The sequence below is a fragment of the Halyomorpha halys genome, unplaced genomic scaffold (assembly GCF_000696795.3).
Source record: "Halyomorpha halys isolate HHAL.00 unplaced genomic scaffold, Hhal_1.1 Scaffold673.1, whole genome shotgun sequence".
Lineage (NCBI taxonomy): Eukaryota > Metazoa > Arthropoda > Insecta > Hemiptera > Pentatomidae > Halyomorpha > Halyomorpha halys.
In genome coordinates, this window is record NW_027114803.1 from 264,945 (window position 1) to 286,576 (window position 21,632).

General features: G+C 28.6%; 1 protein-coding gene across 2 annotated transcripts in view; it reads right to left on the reverse strand.

The window, feature by feature from the left end:
• Positions 1 to 7,690: 7,690 nt before the first annotated feature.
• Positions 7,691 to 21,632, reverse strand: part of LOC106685243 (ubiquitin carboxyl-terminal hydrolase 31) — a 179,860-nt gene continuing 165,918 nt past the window's right edge. The window contains exons 2-12 of one of the 2 annotated variants that reach the window (XM_014427807.3): positions 17,711 to 17,953; positions 16,168 to 16,306; positions 15,539 to 15,683; positions 15,335 to 15,452; positions 14,567 to 14,754; positions 13,429 to 13,534; positions 12,399 to 12,562; positions 11,409 to 11,596; positions 10,004 to 10,202; positions 8,960 to 9,051; positions 7,691 to 8,875 (exon numbers count right to left, since the gene is read on the reverse strand). In XM_014427807.3, coding sequence (XP_014283293.1) covers positions 8,967 to 9,051; positions 10,004 to 10,202; positions 11,409 to 11,596; positions 12,399 to 12,562; positions 13,429 to 13,534; positions 14,567 to 14,754; positions 15,335 to 15,452; positions 15,539 to 15,683; positions 16,168 to 16,306; positions 17,711 to 17,953 — 1,575 coding nt within the window. In that variant the 3' untranslated portion in view covers positions 7,691 to 8,875; positions 8,960 to 8,966. Of the gene's footprint in view, positions 8,876 to 8,959; positions 9,052 to 9,998; positions 10,203 to 11,408; positions 11,597 to 12,398; positions 12,563 to 13,428; positions 13,535 to 14,566; positions 14,755 to 15,334; positions 15,453 to 15,538; positions 15,684 to 16,167; positions 16,307 to 17,710; positions 17,954 to 21,632 lie in introns of both variants that reach the window. The other variant, XM_014427806.3, reaches the window with a different exon arrangement.

The window sequence follows — 21,632 nt, forward strand, 5'->3', positions numbered from 1 at the left end:
AGAAAAAGTATATTATGGGTTAAAAAGCATTGTGTTTTTGGTTCTTAATTTTTGACCTTAAAGCAAAATGAGAGTATAAAAAATAAAATAAAATGTTTAAACAATTAATCTTCAATACTATTTACTATGTCACAAATGGACATAAGAAGCCATGATAGTACATAGTAAAAAAAAAGAAGTAATATTTATTAAATTGTTCAGTTAAAGTTATCACAACTGTGAGAATGTTAAAGGGTACACCATAATTTGAACCTTGACAAGCAATAAGTAACTCACTTGTTTTTGTTTTAAAACTCCGTTTTATCAAAGCTTTATCAATAATTTCATTTCACCACGAAACAGAAGGCTCTATCTATATTGGATTTTATTTATTTATTTTTTGTTTTAAGCCACACTGAGTAGGATATTGTAACATTCTATTGCTTACGACTCAGTACAACTTACTTTTGATTGGAATTTATTTTAATTTTGATTTATATAAATTATCATATAATCAATATATATATAAATCATATATATGTTTAGATAAGATACCTATCCATGTTACTTAGAGGACATGTCGGTTCATCTGCTATGTGATGAAGGTGATTTTGGATACCATATTCTGTGATTATAGTCCAAGAGATCAAGAGAAGAAAAAATTCAGTTATTTCATCTCAATTTTTTATTAATATAGACGAGTATTAAATAGACGAGTCTGCCAACTATAGTTAGACATAATAAAAATTGGTGGATGTTTCAAAAGTTAAAAAAAAATTATTTTTCGTTCGGAGCTCCAAGTAAATCTCTAAAACTACCAAGAACCCTAAGCAAAGAAAAGAAAAGCCTAATAGAGCATTTAAAGAAAAGGAAATTTGATAAAATAAGAGCCCTAAAAGATCTACTTACATTTAACACAGTCCGAGATATACTTTTTTAAAAACAAACATTTAATAAAAAATGTACTAGGAAAATCAGTTGGTAGTAAGTGAATTTATTTTGTGAAAACTATATCTCATGAATCATTAAACCTATAAAAAGGTGTCTATTGGCACACAAATTAAGGTAGTTTAATAGATAGTAAACGAGTATAGGTAGTCATAAAGCAGTTTATGACATTTATATTCGTAGGAGTAGTAATTTTTTGATATTTGCCAAAATAAACTCACAAGATGTTGATTTCTAGTTTTTCGGAAAAAACTTTTGGTTTATGAAAAACTACACTTTAGGGACCAAAAGATGTACAGATGTCTGTGAACACTCATAGCAAAGCAAGTTTAAGCATAAAGCAGTTTATGAAGCTTATAATTCTTAAGGGTAGCAGTTTTTGTGAAATTTGCATAAAAATATGAATTTTGTTTTGAACAAATTGAAATAATTTTATTTTAGCAAATATTATGAAAACTAATACATCTACAAAGATCAAGGTGATAAACTACTTTATTGTACATTAACCAGGCTTTGATTTGAGTGCTGGCAGACATCTATATGGCCTGGATATAGTATTATATGATAAAATGGTTCCTGAGATGTAGTATTTCAAAAAACAAAAAAGGTTCGTCCAAACAACTAGAAGTCAACAATTTATGAATTTATTTTATCAAATCTCATAAAAACTACTACTCCTATGAAGATAAACATAATAAACTACTTTACAGTACATTCAACTGGCTTTAATTTGAGTTCTGTAGTCGAATACTTCTTAAGATATATTTTTCCAAGAATCAAAAATTTTGTCAGCTCACTAGAAATCATATCTTGTGAATTTATTTTGGTAAATATCATGAAAACTACAACTCCTAAGAAAATAAATGTCATAAGCTACTTAATAGTACATTCAACTAGCTTTTAGTGCTAATAGACATCAGTACAATTCCTGAGATATAATTTTCCCAAAATAAATCCACTAACTACCTACTGATTTTCTATTAAATGTTGACTTTTAAAAAAGTATATCTCGGAGAGTATTGAACGTAAGTAGCACTTTTAGATATTTTAGCAAATCTACTCTTTATTAAATTATGTCCTATTAGGTTTTCCAATGTGGTAAATAGTTTTACACATATGGAGCTCGGAATGAAAAATTAATTTTTTATTTAACATTTCGAAACAGCCTGAAAAAAAAATAAAACAACGGATTTATTTTTCCACTGCTCATGTATTATGAAGCGGAAACAAGCCACTAAAGATTGCTAAGTTTTCGGTAATCTTTATTCAGAAGCTTTGTCCACTTCTCCCCTTCATTTTATACCCAATCCAACCAACTATGAAGTTGATGAAGAATTATTTATTTTATTGAAAATCACCTTTTATTCAAAGAATTTTTCCTCTGAGAATAAAATAACAGTTATTTTTATCAAATTAGAGGTAAAAGTGAAATGATGTTTAATACTATCTACCTCTCTATATACCAGAAGAAACCATTTCTAAAAACTTATTTTCAATTTTTCAGATCCATTTTTCTTATAACCTGGAATTCAGACATACATAGATTGTTGTTACTCCAAGCCATAAATATTTATTCATATCAAATTCAGCTTTACCTTAATAATTTATATATACTATACTCATTATCATGGGTATTGATATTGATAATTACTATACAATATTTATTTTTAGAAACCTAGAACTATTTTTTATTATTATACGCATTTTATTTTATATAGTAATAGTAAGTCTGTTATAATGCAACAGACGAATTCAATCAGATGTGCTTCTTTACAAGCTTTTGCTTTGCCACAATGCATCATCAATCACTGTAAATTTATTGTTTCTTTTATTTATTTACTTATTATCTCTTCGAATAGTTTGGTATAAGATTTCTTGATTGAAACATTGTTTCTGAAATTGTCTTTCTTCAAAGTACTTTTAAATATTTGCAAAACTATCTGGTTGAATCACATATATGAAGTGCTAGTTTTGAGAGTGACATAAATAAAATATCAGTTAATAGATAAAAAATTATTTATAAGCTAAGTAATTATAAAACTTTAATTTAATAGGGTTAACCTGAGATAATTTTCCTAAATGACTAACGTTAATCCATTTCAAGATCAACAGTTAAAATTAATTTTTTAATAGACAAGACAATCAGTGAATGAGTACCTATTTTTAAGATCATGAAGTATTTAATAAAAACATGAGTGTTTAAATCTGATGATGTGAAATTCACTTAATGGCCAGTAGGTTGGGCGGTTCTTTGCCACTTTAGGCAGTGATGGTAGCTCTCAAGAAGTCTGTACAACAGGCTGCTACAATATTTTTAAGAACCTGGCGGATATCCAAATTGTGGTTCACATAATTAAACTAATTAGTGACTATGAATACCTGGGTAAAAAGTTGAAAATAAAAAGATTGTTGAATTAATCCTTTTTACAGAAGATCGAGAATAAATGATGAAACCGAAATACAATTTCTTACAAAACTAAATACTTATGAGTACTAATGTCAGGTGTTAGCCATGGAACATCATATAAACTGTAATCTTTCTTACTCAAATCATTACTTACTTTTGTTTCTCAATCATATTCAAGTTCCATTAATTATAATGTCCAGTATTCTCGATTTGTAGTAGTTTCACTAAGTCCATCAACTCAATAATTATGCACCAATTTATGCAATGTTAAATATTTGATTAAATGTGCTTCTTTACAAGCACAAGCTTTTGCTTTGCCACAATGCATCAACTACTGTATATTTATTGTTTCTTTTATTTATTTACTTATTATCTCTTTGAATAGTTTGGTATAAAGAGTTCTTGATTGAAACATTGTTTCTATGAAAAATACACAAAGAAATTGTCTTTTTTCAAAGTGCTCTTAAATATTTGCAAAACTATCTGGTTGAATCACATACATGAAGTGTTAGTTTTGAGAGTAACATAAGTAAAATATCGGTGAATAGATAAAAAAAGATATTGATAAGCCAAGTAATTATAAAACTTTAATTTTATAGGGTTAACCTGAGATAATTTTTCTTATTGATTAATGTTAATCCATTTCTAGATTGACTGTTAAAATAAATTTTTTCAATAGACAAGACAGTCAGTTAATAATTACCTATTTGTAAGATCATAAAGTATTTAATAAAAACCTGAGTGTTTAAATCTGATGATGTGAAAAAAATCACACCGTATATGCGAACATCCTAGTATGTTTCAAAACTGCTATTATTTTATTATTTAGGAAGATAATATTTCCCCAGATATCTCATATTCATGTAACTGTAACCGAAAGTAAAATCTGACTGTTGTCATAATAACAATAGAAACACGAAAACATTTGTTTTCTCCTTTTGTTAATAATAAAATTCTTCCGTATTTTATAATTATTCAATGTTTATAACAACTTACAATAAGAGATGATTAATTTTTTTAAATAAACAGAATTAAAGATTATTAAAAATTTTTCCTTTGAACCCTGTTAGAATATCCAAATCGAAATAAGCCCAGCTTATTTTTAGACTACTTGATTGAAAATTGATATGACACATTTTTTTAAGTGTAAAAAATAACCTTTTTGGTTATTTCTAACCATAGGACCATATAACGTATAATAGGAGTGTGAAAATATTAAACAAAAAATGTTTATTTTTCTGTTGCTATGGACAATCATATTTAAGGGTTCTTTGAGATGCAAAAAACAAAAATAACTGTGTTACTGTCTAGAATACAATAGTTTAACAAAAGATAACTAAGCTGTTTTCATATTAATGTATTAGTATGGATCTGAAAAGACAGAGTGCTCTTGGCTATTCAAATTTCTCAGTCAGTCATGACTCTTGTCATAGCTGGTTGAGTAAAAACCCCTTTCCTCCCTTAGGAAGAAATCCTCTTCCTTTAATTATTGAATTCTTTCATAATTCATATTTTTCTGTTTTATTACTAATAGCAGTGAAAGATAATTATTTACTTCAAATAAACAAGATTAAAGATGATAATTATGAGAGATAGTTGACCGTGGATGATGAATGAGGAGAAGATGGTTGGGGGTGCGGTCAATGAAAAACACAAATAAGTTCGATTAACTTATTTTAATGTGCCAACGTTTCGGCTAGAGTTTCTAGCCTTCTTCAGGGCTAAAAACAGAACAAGATAACAACCACAGTAAGTATAGAAAAATAAAAAAATAAAAAGGAAGTATAAACAGCATAATTTTATACATAAAATGAATAATTTTACAAAATAGAATTAATAAAATGAAGTGATGAGAGAAGCGGGAAATAAAATGTATACATAGGTAATTGAAAAAGTGGGTAAAATAACATAATTAAGGGAATGAAATGAAAATGAAGTTATATAATGCAAAGAAGTATGAACATATTCGTTTTTATTAATTTAAAATTTAAATATGAAAAGAAAATGAAAATTGAGAGGAAGAAAATATATGTAACAATAATAGATGATAAAGAGGAAATTATAAGTATAGTGAACAAAACTTATAACGCGGGTAAGGAAAATGGATAAAAGTGGAGAAAATAAGGGGTAAGAGTAAAATAAAGAAAGGGGAAAGAAAACAAAAAAAGAATAAAAACGAACCTGTTCGCTGGAAGATCAAACGCCTAATGGATACTGCGCTAATGACGGCCAAACTCAGAATTAAAAAAGCCGTTACAACAATGACTAAGGGTTTTTTTATAAAGAAAACGTTACGAGAAGGTGAAAATAAAAAATAAAAAGTAGAAAAATTTAGAGGAAGAAAGCGTGTGAGAGGGTGATGACAAATGGTGATAGGAAGAGTTAAAAATATATATGAACCAACGAATTACCGAATAACGAAGTACCGGAAGATGACAGTGTCATGGTTATTTAACAACAGTTAAAAAGAGAAAACGTAATATAAGTGGGGGACGACAAATGTGTAAGAAAAGGTTTAAAAGTGAAATAATACGTTCAAAGGTGGGCGGAAAAAAAAAGTAATATGAATTTATTAAAAAAAAAAAAAATTAAAAGGTGAGAAAATTACTTTTTTAATAAATTAACTATTTGTGAATATGTTAATGATAAGTTATTCTTATCGGTTTTTAAGTTGACAGAAGAAGGCTCTAATTGGATATAGAGGCTTTCAGAGATGAGCCTTTTGTCATGGTTATGAACAGTAGCGAGTATAGACGTTTTTTCGAAATCGAAGGAATGATTTAATGAAAGAGAATGTTCCGAAAGTTTAGAGGCAGAATGATTATGTGAGGAAACGGAATATTTGTGTTGTTTGATACGGTCTTTTAGGAGATTTTTGGTTTCGCCTATATAAGCAGAATTACAATTAAGGGTGGAGCAAGGGATGCGGTATACAATATGTGATCGGTGTAGAGGAGGGATAGTGTCTTTTAGTTTAGTGTAAATATTAGATAGTGTGTTGTGAGGTCTGAAAGCAATACGGAGGTTAGGTATAGTAGAACGTAAGAGTTTTTGAATGTTGTCGGAAAGAGAGGGGATATATGGTAGTGATCTGTGTAAGGAGGTAGAAAGGGGTTGTGAAGAATTAGATGAAGTGGCGAGACGATTTTGGTAGTTGTGTAAAAGTTTATGAATAATATGGAGGGGGAAGTTATTAGCTAAGAGTATATGTTTGATGCAGTGTGTGTTTTTTTCATGGAATCGGGAGTCAGAAAGGGAAAGGCCACGGTGAATAAGGTTTTTGGCTATGTTAATTCTAAGATGATATGGATTAAAGATGATATGGAGTATCTTATTTAATTATTGCAAATTTCTTAAAAATTCATCATTTAGGCTCTGTCAGACTATTTCTATGAGGATTTCAAGAAGTAAAAACCAATGGCTTAATTCACAGTGGTGCGAATTGTATCTCTACTAGTTTTATGAAAAATCAAATTAAAGATTTTCTCTTTTTGGAAAATTGCAACTTTTCAATTATTTTTTTGACTTAACAGGTTTAGGAATAAAATCAAATCTGTTTAGTCAAAAAATGGATTGAAAAGTTGGAATTATCCTAGAGGAGAGAGCCTTTAATAGTAGTTTTAAAGTTAGTGGAAATGTACTTAGCATCATTGTGAAGAGAGCAACCGATATAAAGTAGCAATTCCAGTTGAAACAAACAAAAAAAAAAGGTGCTTACAGCTGCTCTAAGTATGTAATTTTAGTTTTACACAAATTTCTGTTTTTGAGTTAGGCTTTTCACCAACACACAGACACAGACCATTTTGTGAGATTTGGTTATTTGGACTCAGTGGACCTTCAAATGTGTATACCTGTTAATATATCTGTTGAAAATTCGAATGTTCCATGATCACAATATTTTCTCTTATTATATATTCAATAAACAGATAAGTGAAAGTAAAATGAAGAAGCTCATTCTAGCTTTTATGAAGAAGAAAGTAATAAAAGTTATTCGTTGGAAGGATTGTAACAGACTAAATTGTAAATAATATATTGACTGCCAACTAAGAGATAACTTCAATTGTGCAGTCTTCCTTAGGATGATGCGGACTATGCGTTATCTCATATTTTTTCTACTTCCTATATTTTTGCATCATTAATGAAATTTGTATATTTAGTGAAATGTGGTAAGTTGAAACTAAAAACTATGAGATAAATTGTAGTTTGTGTCCGAAGCACATACACAAACTACTAGTTACATCGTAGTCTAAAGTTAACTAAATTTAATACGACTAAATTCTCTTTTTTTTTTCTAGATAATAAAGAAGAAAAGGTTATATAATTAATAGAAGGTGTAAATTACAAAAAACTGCATAATTAAAAATATAACCATGAAATTTATTTTGTATTTTTATATATATATATATTTATATAATCAAATTTAATATTCACAACTATTTGAGAGCTATAAATTCTTCTTATGCACATTTCATGAGATGCTTAAAGTGATACAATGTAACTAGATTTTTTTTTTGACTAGTTAGTGCATTAGTGCCTTTTGTGAACATTTCTGGAAGAAACTCAAAAGAAAAGAAATATCTAATCATATTTATTAAATTAACTTAAATATAATATATTAAAACATTTATAATTTATAACAAAATGGGTAACTTTTAATTGACCCTATTTTCTTTCATGTAAAAAATATGAATCAGAGGTAGCGATGCCTCATATCTCTCTGACAGTCCTCCATATATAACTTCAATTTCAGTACAGTCTATTTACAAATCTACCACTCAATTTGATTGGCTATAAAAACTATCATTAAAGCATTTGTTCAAAATAATACAAACAACATTCAGCCCTTAATAATATACACATATAAACACCCACAGCTGGAAAAAGAGCAATTAAAGAAACAACACAGAAAAATAACACTGCCACTGTGATACATACGCACATATAACATCTAAAACATTACTTAATGACAAAATAAAAAACCATTCCAATGCGAGGTCTTTCCTACTATTTTAAAGGCTCTCGCCTTTATTACAAATGAAATATAATTAACTTAAACATAAGATTCAATAATATAATGGCAAAAAAATGAAAATCTTGTAAATGCAGACATGAATAATAATAAAATGAAAGACCCGGAAGAGCAAGCAATAAATTAAACAATAACAATTAAATTTATAAATCACATAAATAAAATAAACCTCTAGTAGTTATTGGTCCCAAAATATCAAACTAGTGGGATTAACTCATTCAAAAATCATAGATCTTACATCGATTAAACTGATAATGAGCTTCAAGTTACAAAATTACAAGAACTGTATAAAAATTCTTATAAAAATTGGATGTGGAAATGCTAAAGGTGAAATTTATAATACAAAAAGGAAGTATTTCTTTGTTTTATAAATATTTCTACAATGTATTTACAGAGATGGGAGGGGCAGCCTCATGAAGCTGGGGTCAGACAACCGATTCAGTGAGATCTGTTGGGCTCATTGTTACAGGTTCGTTATTTTGTTTGTCTTCAATATTAGAAGTTTCATCATCCTGAAATAAAATTGATAAGAATATTAAGAATTAGGTTCATTGGAAATTTAAATGTGGTTTATTTAGTATAAAATATATACCAACCAGTCTATCATTTCCTTGGGAGTTCAAGTCTTGAGCAGATTGCCTCGCAGGAACAGTGGCGTACTGCCTCGAATTCCTCTGAAACCTCTCCTCTGCAGAAGAAAAATATTAATAAATATATTAAAAAAATGTATTATAACATTACATTTATGGACAAAAAAACATAAATATATAGTTAAAATTATGGGAGTGGCTTCTTCAAACGATTACAATAAAGTTATACGATTCCTAGAGATATTGTTAACTATATATGTAGACAAGGAGATAATTAGGAGAGCAGTGAAGGAAGAAACAGACAGCATAATAATGCTTTAATATGTGCCGACATTCCAATCTATGCTATTGACTTTTATCAGGTTTTTGAAGCAGACAAGCTGAGTTTGTTTTTGGTGCTTGTCATACACAGAAGCAGTACAATACCTATTGTGAGTTTCTTTCTTGACTGCACCAAAAACCATCTCATTTAAAAAAAGTTGAATTTTTAACAAAATCAAGTCCATTATGAGTTTTTCTGAACAAATATTATATAGCTCATTTTTTTATTACCCAAATGAAAATGGTTCCACTCACAATGGAATATGAACATTACAAATTCTACTATTAAATATCCACTAGTTAATCTTTATTTACTAAATGACCCTCACTAAATAATAAAATAAATATGGATAAAATCTTGAATTCTTTACAAATTTATCTTAGAGATGTTTTACTTCACTAAACAGCCCCAGTATCATTACTGAACAATACTATATCATTGACATAGACAAGAAACATCATGTCTATACTTAAGCCTTTTTCAATACAGATTACATATCTACTGAATAATCCAGAGCTAAACGAAATAAAATTTCATGCCCTCATTTTTACTCCACTCTTTTTTTTTTCCTCTTTTACAAATAAAATTGAATGTAGAAAGAGAAATACTTTTTTTTTAACAATAATAAAAAATGTACAAAAAATTAATTATTCAAGAGATCCAGATAATATGATTAAATCAAAGATCAAATTATACCTATCATTGACTTATAATTCTAAATACCTTGCCTAGAGACAGGAACAAGCCTGGTCGCCCAGTGCTCCGAAGTAGATGAGGCAGATGATGAAGTGGAAGGAGAAAGAAGCCCCCTCCTCTGGTAGAAGAGGATGTAGGCTGCAGTGGTCACCAGCTCACTTTCACTTATACTAGTTACTCTCGTGTCGTCAAAACAGTACCATTGGCCATTATAAGGATTCCGGCAATAAGCTGTCAACAAAGTATTATTTCCATTAAAAAATATAATATTTTAAAAGAAGCTAGAGTACTCAAAGATGGTAACAATAGCCTTGTTTCAACACGAATTACGACTATCAGGGGTTTTTGCATTACGGCTTTGCTGTTTCAAAATCCGATACTGCTCATCAAAAGATGTCTTGGAACAAACCATCATAAAAAAAATTCAGCCATCACTCTTCAATACAATAAACCAGTAATCTTTTAAATACAACTTTGTACTCAAGAAGTACAGACAGTAATGTCTCAATAATTCATATTCTCTTAATTTATTTAAATCTCTTAAAAGTCCTACATACTCATAATCAATTTCCTCTAATAATGATTAGTTAATAAAAAATAAAACAAATAAGGAAAGAAAAAACATGTATTATTTGTTTATCGGTAATATTAGTTTCTCTTAACACTACTTAAATGAATCGTAATTTTCAGTGAACAATTTTATTTTGCCATATGGAGTTTGCCACTCTTGGCTTATCTGATAAAAAGAATTCAATAAATTTAGTTTGTAACTATTGTTTTTTTCGGTAAAAAAAGTCTTTCAATTCTTTAAGAGAAACAAACTTTTTACTGGCAGTAAAAAGAATGCCCGAGCATTTATAAAATTTACATTAACATCTAGTTAATTTATATATTATTTTACTCTTTTCTGCCTTTCAGGCACACCGGTTTCGGTAACACTATGTTTGGTACCATATTATGTTGATTTTGTATAGGTTTATCTTACCAATAAACCTCTTTAACTTATACTGATGTGAAGAATGATTCAATAATTCTGTTTCTTAACACCGAAGTGGCTGGTATCAGGTAGGCCTTCTGGGATCACTTAATATCTTAAAGCTCCCATACCTTGCAAGACCCATTTTGCTTTTAAACAAAATAGAGAGTAGAAAGTACATACCCCTTTGAATGATATAATGCCTTTGGAATTAATAATTCTTAGAATTTAAAAGCTATTACCTTTTATGAAATTTAGAGATACACATTTTTACCCAATTCTGCTACCCCTCAAACCCTTTAAAATGTTTCCAGCTATATTTTCATCACAAGATAACTAGAATTAATGAGTTTTTATTGAACTTGAATATTTTGTTTGTAGATAAAAACAAATAAATAAACACCTTCTGTCAGTATAATAAATACATTTATTTATATAACATATAACCAAGTATTCATTACCTGTATAATGACCAGTGTGCAGATTCTGTCCGTGATGGTTGCAAACTGCATACAGGTCATAAGTATTGTTCTGAGATCCTTGACCTTTTTTCAACCACATATTAGAGTTCCCTGAGCCACAAAGGTGAGGGGACATATCAAATCCATTTGCTGGGAAGTCTACTAAAGTTGTGAGTTTGATGGTGGACCTACAAAATAATGATCATTGAAAAACTAAGATTTTAATGAATTTTATCTTATTAGAAAAATTAGGTGTTTATTTTTAATATTCAGGGCACTTGAGATTTAAAATGTAAAAATAAGTGGAAAATATGGGAGGAGGGTGCAGTCAGCAGAAAAACACAAATAAACAAAAAAAATATTTATTCGTGCCAATGTTTCGGCCTGATTTTCAGGTCTTCATGAGGGAGCTTTTGGCAGATTTTCAGGCTTGAGTTTAGCCAGAATCTCTGCCGAAGGCTCCCTGATGAAGACCTGAAAATCAGGTCGAAAAATTGACACGAATAAATAATTTTTTGTTAATTTGTGTTTTTTTTACTGACCTGAATGTAGTAGTCAGTGTTGTGAGAAAAGAGGTGTTTTAGTGTTTTATGATCATTTTTTCTTTATAAACTTTTACTAAATGGAACTTGAAAAAAAAATTTACTATGCAATTATTGATTCAACTGAGAAATAAAACAAAAGCAATGATCTTTTTATAATTTAATACAATTAATCAGATAATTTAAGGGAATAATTCAATTGGAGATATAAGTTATACTGATATCACACTAAACAAACTTTTTAGCAATATTAACCTCTTATTAATTAATAGTGGCTAAAAAATATAAAACCAAGATTTAAAATATAATACACTAGATAATATAGTACAATAAAATAATGATTGAATACGGGAGAAATTCGAAGGTTTAGTGGACCCCTAAAGCTCAACTCCATATACCCAGATTGAAACATGTTATTAAATAATATTTTCACTATGTCAACTATTACCTGTTAGGATTTTTAGGAGGAGGCTGCCTAAACCGTTTCAGGTGGATCACTAGAATGTCTGGTAGAGACCACAGACCAAGTTTTTTCACAACTTCTTGTTTCAGGTTACAACTAGGACAATGCCAAGCATCTTCTGCTCCGAGAACTTCCTCCTTTGTATACAGCTAAAAAAATAAAATAAAATTAGCAAATAAGTAAAAGAACAAGAATATATGTACACTTTTAGTAATGATAAAAGTCCCAAAAATGATTAATAATTATCAATTTTTCAAAATCGTGGAAATCGCTGAATTTCATCATGTTTTGAATCATGAAAAAGCTTGTAGATTTATAATCAACTGTACTGAAGGAATGTTTTAAAGCGTACTTTTGGCTGTAATTTCATTTGATATGGAACATGAAAACCTCAAAACAAATAAAATATTTTTAGTTGTTTTTAAAATTTTGAATACCATAACCAACCTTAGATTTTTTTTTTTTTTAATTATTTATTTTGACTTATATTGGATAGATTCATGCTAAATTTTGAGAAGTATTTTTGTGATATTTCATAATATTTGGCTATTTCAGCAACTTTGAAAAATCAATATTCAAAAAATTAATCATATAAAAAATATATTTGTAAAGTATTTAGTTTGCATGACTAATATCCAAATACAGTGGACTCTTGCTAATCTGAACCACTCCTTAAAAAAGTTGAAGATTTGATTTTATGTATGTAGTACTTATAAACATACATTTAAAACACTTTATACAACAGTAAATTATATTTTTCTACGAGAAATTGCAATTTGTTACATAAAGATTTCTTCACATGCTCTATTCATTATATAGAGGTATATTTTTCATTGAATAATATTTACAAACGATTAAATGAAACTCAGGAAGCAATGAGACAGTTTTTGGACCATAATGTAACTTCGGAACTACCAAGCTAACATTAAAAATTTATAAAACAAAACATAACTAAAACCTTATATAACTCTTAGAAAACAGGAATCAATTCAAGTATATAACATAACAGATATACCTGGAAACATTCTTCTAGGGTAACTGAACCCCCAAGTTCGGAATTCTGTTTTAAGAGTTTCACAGAAGAGTGTTCTACCACATGATCAGCATCATCAACCACCATACTAAAAGATAATAAAAATTATAAATAATATATAATTGTTAGATAAAAAGTCATCATTAAAGAGTTTAATAACACTAAATACTACAAAACAACATATTTAAATAAACGATGTATAAATGAAAGTTAACTTTAATTTAGTAAATTAATTAAATTTTATAATACTAAACAAAAAATTTATATGGCTGTTAATTTCAAATCTAAGAGGGGCAGGTATGTCTGATATATTAATTGCCACCTGGCGGAAAGTTGGTACCAATACATGAGTCAAAATTTTTTATAAATTAGTACATCCAAAAAACTAATATACATTTAATCAACAAAATTTTTATGATTAAATATATTAAAACTCATATCCGATATAATACAATTAAGATAATACATTTCATCAACAGGATGCCAACAGAATAAACAATTAATAGGTCAACCAGTTAAAACTAAGTTAATGAGGATAATGGCATTCAATTAAAGTAATCATTTAATATTAATAGTGTGAACTGATTAACTATGACTTATGTCAATAAATTGCACACCTGCAAGAAAAGTGATGAAAAAATGTAATAAAAATACTATAAAACTTACACTGGAATAATATAAAGCTTTTTTTAAATTTCAGGTAAGTACTTATGGTAGTAAATAACTACCTGAAATTTAAAACAAACTTTATATTATTGCAATGTAGGTAAGTCAGTATTTTTAAGAGGATTTTTTTTCAAATACTACAGAGCTGAGATGTGCCACTTTCCTTTGAGGTGAGCATATTTACTTTACATATCATGTAATATTTCATAATGATGAGAAGACAGTTATATATATGAGATGAGGATGGTTGGGGTGTACAGTCAAAATATAACACAAATAAGTTATTGCAACCCCCAACAATCTTCTCTTCGTACATGTAGTATTTCATTTGAATTAACGATCATAAAATTGGTGCTGAAATAGTTAGTCATGAATATGTCTAGTTGACAACTTGGGGGTAATTTGGACAGTCATAAATCATAATCTTTAGTTCATAATAAAAGATATTTGTTACCTGTCTTTGGCACGCAGGTCCCATTCAAGGACCAATTTGAGATGTTGTGGAGCTGAAGTGGTATCACAGAGAGCAATGGCATTGTCAACACTTTCATCATATAACGGATGCTCCAGGGTGGGGTCTAGGTAAGCAGTACCACACCCGGGTGCAACTATCCTCATTCGGACTTCTCCTGGTAAGCTTTCCTAACAAATCATGCATTACATTATATTCCCAATTTCATATAATAAAAAACAAGTTATATTCATAATAAATATTAGATGTATAATCAGAGATGTACAATATTTCGATTAATTACTGAATATATTAATGTTCCTTAGGATTGAATATCAGAGCAGGTCTGATTAAAATTATACAAATAAATTCATTAAAAGTGTTCATCCAGTAAAGTCTTGACAATATTTCAAGCATAATTATAATTATAATGAGCACCTGAGATTCGATAGTATCTATCTTCATTCTAAAATGTTTACAGTTCTTCAAGGATTTTAATTTTAATGAAAAAATTTGAATGCTATAAATAATAGTTAGTCACTACTTATGATGTACATGTAGCAGCAGCAGTGCTAAGAAAACATAATACTGATGTAAAAATAAAAGAAATAATCTTTGAAAAAAGTTTTTTTTTTATTTGTACAAGATTGATTCCTAGCTAACTAGCTATTTTATCAGCATAAATCAACAAAGGATAAAATATTAGGTAGCATAAGCAGCAATGAGATATAGTGCAAGGTATTAATGTGATAACTAGAAGTAAACACTTACAGTATCAGCTTCTAAGACACCATCGGCAACTGACCAGCACATTTCTTTTAGCATTAACTTTTCGACATCAATATAAGATGTCTCCCTGCAGACCTGCATTGTGTATGGACTACTGAACCTATAGACAAATAGTAATAATTAGTATGATGAAGTATCAAACATTAATTTAAAATATAAACAACAAATGACATATTTAATATTTACCTCGAACATTGGTCTTCTATAATCAAGGTGTTGATCCAAACAAGAAGGATATATTCGCCTGTATCTTGGGAAGCTTCTTTTAATTCAGGAAGTTCTATACAATAAATAGGATCTGTTTCCTTTATCATTGAAATTGGTTGGTTATCTATAAAAATAATAAGACACATAAATAGATCAGTTTGTCAGGAGGTTTGAGATTATAATTTGATAATCTTTTAATTACAAGTAATAGTCAATTTAATATTAATTTGAACAAATAAATCAATCAAGAAATACTATTATTCACCAATAAGCATTACTTCATCAACATAGTGTCTATTTATGAGTTATAAGTTTAATAAATACCATTATAGTAAAACAAAATGTAATCATTTTTTATTTTTATAACAAGACTTATTATCAAGCCCGATTCAGATAAAGTACATCTTTGTCAATGGAACATAAAAATAAGCAAATAAAAATATATAAATATCTACTGAGATATATAATTAAGATTATAAGTGAACATAACTAATAAAAACCAAAATTGAATGAAAAATAAAACTGAAAAACATACCATCTAAATTTATAGAATTTTAGTTTAATAAAAAAAAAAAAATATATATATATATATATATATACATATTAACCTGAAAAGGTTCTTTGGAAACCAATATCATCAATTTCAGTGATGAGCATATGCTTTTCCGATATACCTGTATCTAACGCAAGTTGCTCTTTTAAGTCTCTTATCTCTGCATGGGAAGGTAATGACAGCCCAAGTTTTACCTGAAAACAAATCAATAAGCCTTCGTTACAATTCCGCAAATAATAAGACCCCATCATTAAAAGATATTTTTATGAGACTAAAAAGATATTCTTTAGATTTTTCACTTGATAATAACTGTCATAAGTACCAGGCATGAAATGATTTAATCTTAAGCGGAGAACATTTATGAGAGGAGAACAACCAAGAAAAGTTATGTTCTTCAGTTAAAATACTTAAATGTCATTTATAAAATTATTATTATCGTAGAAAAAAACCTTATTCACTGTTGCCTAATTGTAATTCAGCTTACATCGGCGAAACAGAAAACCTCTTAAAATACTGCATCACACAACATAAATATTCTGTTTCCGCACATAATTATTCTGCCCCAAAACATTCGGAGTATTCTTTATCATTAAACCATTCCTTTAATTTTGATAATACATCTTTACTTGCGACAGTTCATAACCATAACAAAAGACTTATAACTGAAACCTTCTATATCACTAGAACCTTCTTCTTCTGTGAATTTAAAAATTGACAAACAGAACTTATCGTTAACATATTCCCAAATAGTTAATTTATTAAAAACATAAAAATGTAATTAAATTTTTGTTTAAATATTAAATTTGTCATCACCCTTTTAAACGTTTCCTTTTAAATATTTTTAAATTATTATTTTTACTCTTCCATGTAACTTGTAACGTATTCTTTATCTTCCAGTAGTTTTATCATTTCTTTTAACAAACTTTTTAATTAGGAATCTTGTCAAGCAAGGTATGTCTTGTTTGTTCTCTTTTTCTTATCTTTCCATTACCTTCTTCTCCTTCTCAATTCTTTTCTGATTCTTCCTTACCCACGATATTACTTTTGTTCACAATACATATTATTATTGACATATTTTCTAATTACTTCTTAGTCTTACTTAACTATATATTTTGTTTCTTTATACTTCTTTTTTTAACTCACATATTACATTAGTTAAATAGATTTTCTTTCCATAACTTTAATTTTAAAATTATTATTATTAAATTAAATTATTCATAATTCATGGTTTCTTTCAATGATATAATTTTATATTTTTTTTTTATATTTTTTCATTAATTATGTTATGAGTATTATACTTACATATTTAATTTAACATATTTATATATGTTTTATATCCCACTTCTTTCATTATTTTATTTTCATTGATATTCATTCTGTACAATTATTTACTTTAATCATTCACAGGTTGTTATCCAGTGTTTTGTTCTAAGCCTTGATGAAGGCTAGAAATTCTGGCTGAAACGTTGGCCCTAATAAATTAAATTTTTTAACTTATTTATGTTATTCTCAGACCGTACCCCATACCATATTTCACTCATTATTTACATTGAGAGCCATTAATATAGTATAAGCTACATAGATTTTAAGGAACGTACCTGCCTGGGCTGCTGGGAGGTGTAGAGTATGGTGGCATAAAGGGGACGAGGCTGCTCCTGGGGCACAGGCACTGAAACACAGAGAAAGGGGTCAAAGGTGTTGGACTGCTGGTGGCACCTGGGGCATGTCAGCGAGGATCGGAACTGGGCCTGGAACATCCTCAGCACGAAGGATTCATTCTGCCGGATGTGATTGTCTAACGTCTCCCTAGCTACCACGTCGTCTGGGCGCCCATAAGTGTTCTGTAAAAGTAATAAAAATGAATTAATTATATGATAGTGTAAAGAAACTAGAATAAGGAATAAATCTACAAGTATAGAAAAACTGGTACTGTACTTCTAGACGTAATGTTACGACCCCTTAATGCAGATGTCACAATAATTTGTTTGATATTACTGTAGGGCTGAAGCCTTTGGGCTTAACTGATAAACATTAGTAATTAAAAACCACAATGATCCTTTAAAATAATCCGTTGGATATGAAAGACAAGAGAAAAAAACTGATAAAGTTCACTAAAAAAAATATAAGCCAGTTTATCCACATTGGCTACCTAAAACTCTTTGGGAGATAAATATGGGATTAGGAGAGAAGTTCAGTACTACTTCTGAACAAAAATGCATTTCCTCAATGAAAAAATCTAGATCAGATTAATTCCCAATAGTTTCTGAAATTGGGAATTGGCGCCATTCTATTTGCCACCCACCGCGAACTTCATAAAATAAAAAAATTATAGACTATTAGAATAAAAATTACAATTTTATCGAATAGTATACTTGAAATTTTGAAATTCTTTCAGTGAATTATTTCTTATTATAAATTAATAATTTTAACAGCAGGTCGTAGAGTGAATAACAATATATAAAATGGAAAGATATTCGAGGATGAATGAGGAATTAGGATATATCGTTTAAAGATATGCTGAACAATTCGAAACCGATCATAAATTATTTCAAAGTTTTTTGTTTTTACTGCTCGTCAAGAAGTTGAAAAAAAAAAATCATGTTTTTGTTTAATTATTAATTAAACTAGCTGCTGCATTCGTTCCGTATAGTAATATGTGAAAATCGTGATATAAGTACGTAGTCATCTGAGCGTCCTTATAATGACAAGTGTTTGTCTTAAGTAAGAAACCTGTTTTTTTTTCAAGTTCCAATGTAAAAATTTATTGAGACTGCTTTTCATCTATTCAGAACTTCCAAAGCTCGATTAGTTTAAAAGAATAAGATGATAGAGAAATTGTTTTAATATCACTTTTTAGAAGCATGAATCAACTAGTAAATTAAGCGAGATCACGAACTTTTATTTCAACCAATTACCTAGAACCTCAGAGAAAAAAATAAAAATAAGGTTATCATCAATTTAGGAAATGATCTCATGCCGCATGCCCTAACGGCATTGCGGGCTTGCATCATATCCTACGATCCACTCCAAGAAAATAAAACCACTTCGAGTTTGCAAGTCTAAATAGTTAAGAAGATGAAAAAAAGTTTAGCTATTGATCCTGCATCATTGCTAGTAGGAAATAATTGAACACGTTAAAAGTGTCCCACTGATTTTAAAGTTTGATCGGCCGAAACGATTGAATAAATTAGACTGCTGTTTGTGTTCCGTTAGTCGTCTCAGGTACATAGTAATATTTTTGGACTGAAGACGTCACGCCTAAACAACAGCAGGTGACACTCAGTCAGTCTACCTTGAACGCTTTTAAGATCAACAACAAGACGCAATTTAAAATGTAGTTCATTCATAGCATAGGCCAAACAAAACCGATGGTCACGTACGTGGGATTCATTTCATCAATAACCTACCAAATCACAATAAATTCTGATTTTAATCTAACAATTTTTATAAACAGTAATGTGTTTGAAATATTCGAAAATCGAAATATTACTAAGATATGTTGTATATCATAACAAGTTTTTAAAATACAGATGATTTTTCTCATAAATTTTCTTCCCTTTGACATGAATTTTTATATCCAAATCTCGTTTTAATGACACTACGAATTTAATTCAGTAGTTTATGATAAACAGACCGGTAATCAATTTTCTATACGCAGATGTATCTAAATAACGAACATCGTAGGTATTATAGTCTAATGGTTTTTGAGATATAGTTTTTCATAAATCAACTATTTTGTCCGAACATCTAGAAATCAATATTTTGTGAATTTATTTTGGTAATTATCACGAAAACTACTACTTAACTGACGCTGATAAAACTTTATTAATTTTTTATCATAATTATGAATTTATATATCAATCATAAAGAGTAATCATCATAAAAACCACAGTAACCCCACTTTGCTTAATATAAAATTATCATCATAGCCCAAGAGAAGAAAACAGTAAGTTATTTTATACGAACTTTGAATCAATTTAATGAAAACTATGTACAGTTACTAGTTTAAATTTACGAGTCTGCCAATCATAGGCGGCTGTTGAAAAACATAAAAAAAAATAATTAATTTATCGTTAGGAGCTCTTTATCTTTAAAACAAACAAAACTAAAAAGTCCAATAAAACATCATTTAAAGAAAAGTAAATTTGCTAAAATATGAGTCCTAAAAGAGCCATTTACGTTCAATAGTTCCAGAGATATACTTTTTTAAAAAGCAACATTTAATATAAAAATATAGTGGAAAATCTAATGATTATAAATGGACTGATACATTCACTGACTACTTACTGGTAGTTAATGAATTTATTTAGGGAAATCTGTATCTTAGGAATCATCAGACGTACATACGTCAATTAGCACTCAAATTAAAGCTGGTTTAATGTTAGGATAAACTAGGTAGTAGTTTATCTTCGTATGAGTTGAGGTTTTCATGATATTTGGCTAAATAAATACTACCCTTATGAAGATAAATGTCATCAAATATTATATAGTACATTTAACTAGCCTGAGATATAGTTTTTCATAAATCAACAATTTTGTACGAATAACTAGAAATCAACATTTTGTAAATTTATTTTAACAAATATCACGAAAAGTACTACTCCAACAAAGATAAACATCATAAACTACTTAATAGTATATTCAACTAGCTTTAAGTGTCAGTGCTAATAGACATCTGTACGTCTAATGATTTTGAGTTTTCCCAAAATAAATTTTACTTATACCAATTTTTCAAAATTTCGTTATGGAATGTTGATTTAAAAAAAAAAAAATGTATTTCTGGAACTATTAAACGTAATTCGATTTTATAGGGCTCATATGTTAGTTAATTTACTCTACTTTAATTGAGGCTTTATTAGATTTTTTCGTGTTGTTTAAAGATCTGAAGCTCAGAATGATTTTTTATTTTTTTTTATTTAACGTTTTGAAACAGCCACCATTTTTTATTCACCCTTACTATAGTTAAGAGACTCATCAATTTTAACTAGTATCTATACACAGTTTTCATTAAATTAATAAAAGTCGGGGAGAAATAACTGAATTTTTTTCTATCGTGCTCTTATACTACTATCAGAAACAACATCTAAAGGACTTTTATTCTACGACAATAAATCACAAAAAAATCAAAATCAAGTTATTGTTTAAGATTTTTAGTGACATCAGACTATCTAAAATTGGACATTATTTCATTTTTATGTAGGAAGGACTTACGATCATCATAAGTCAAACTTTTAATAAATAAATATTATTTACGATTAAAAAAAAATCAATACAATTTAATAAATATAATACAATCCTTAACTATATATGGCAAAATGTCAATAATACATGAATTAGTTTTTTAATGAGGTGTATATAGTTGACCATAGATTAGTGATTGGAGAAGATGGTCGGGGGGGGGGGGTGCGGTCAGCAAATGAACAACATAAATAAACAAAAAAAAAATTAGTTTTTTATTTTCGTATGAATTAGTTTTGCTTATTATAACCCTCAGTAGGTTTGTAAGTCATTTAAATATTC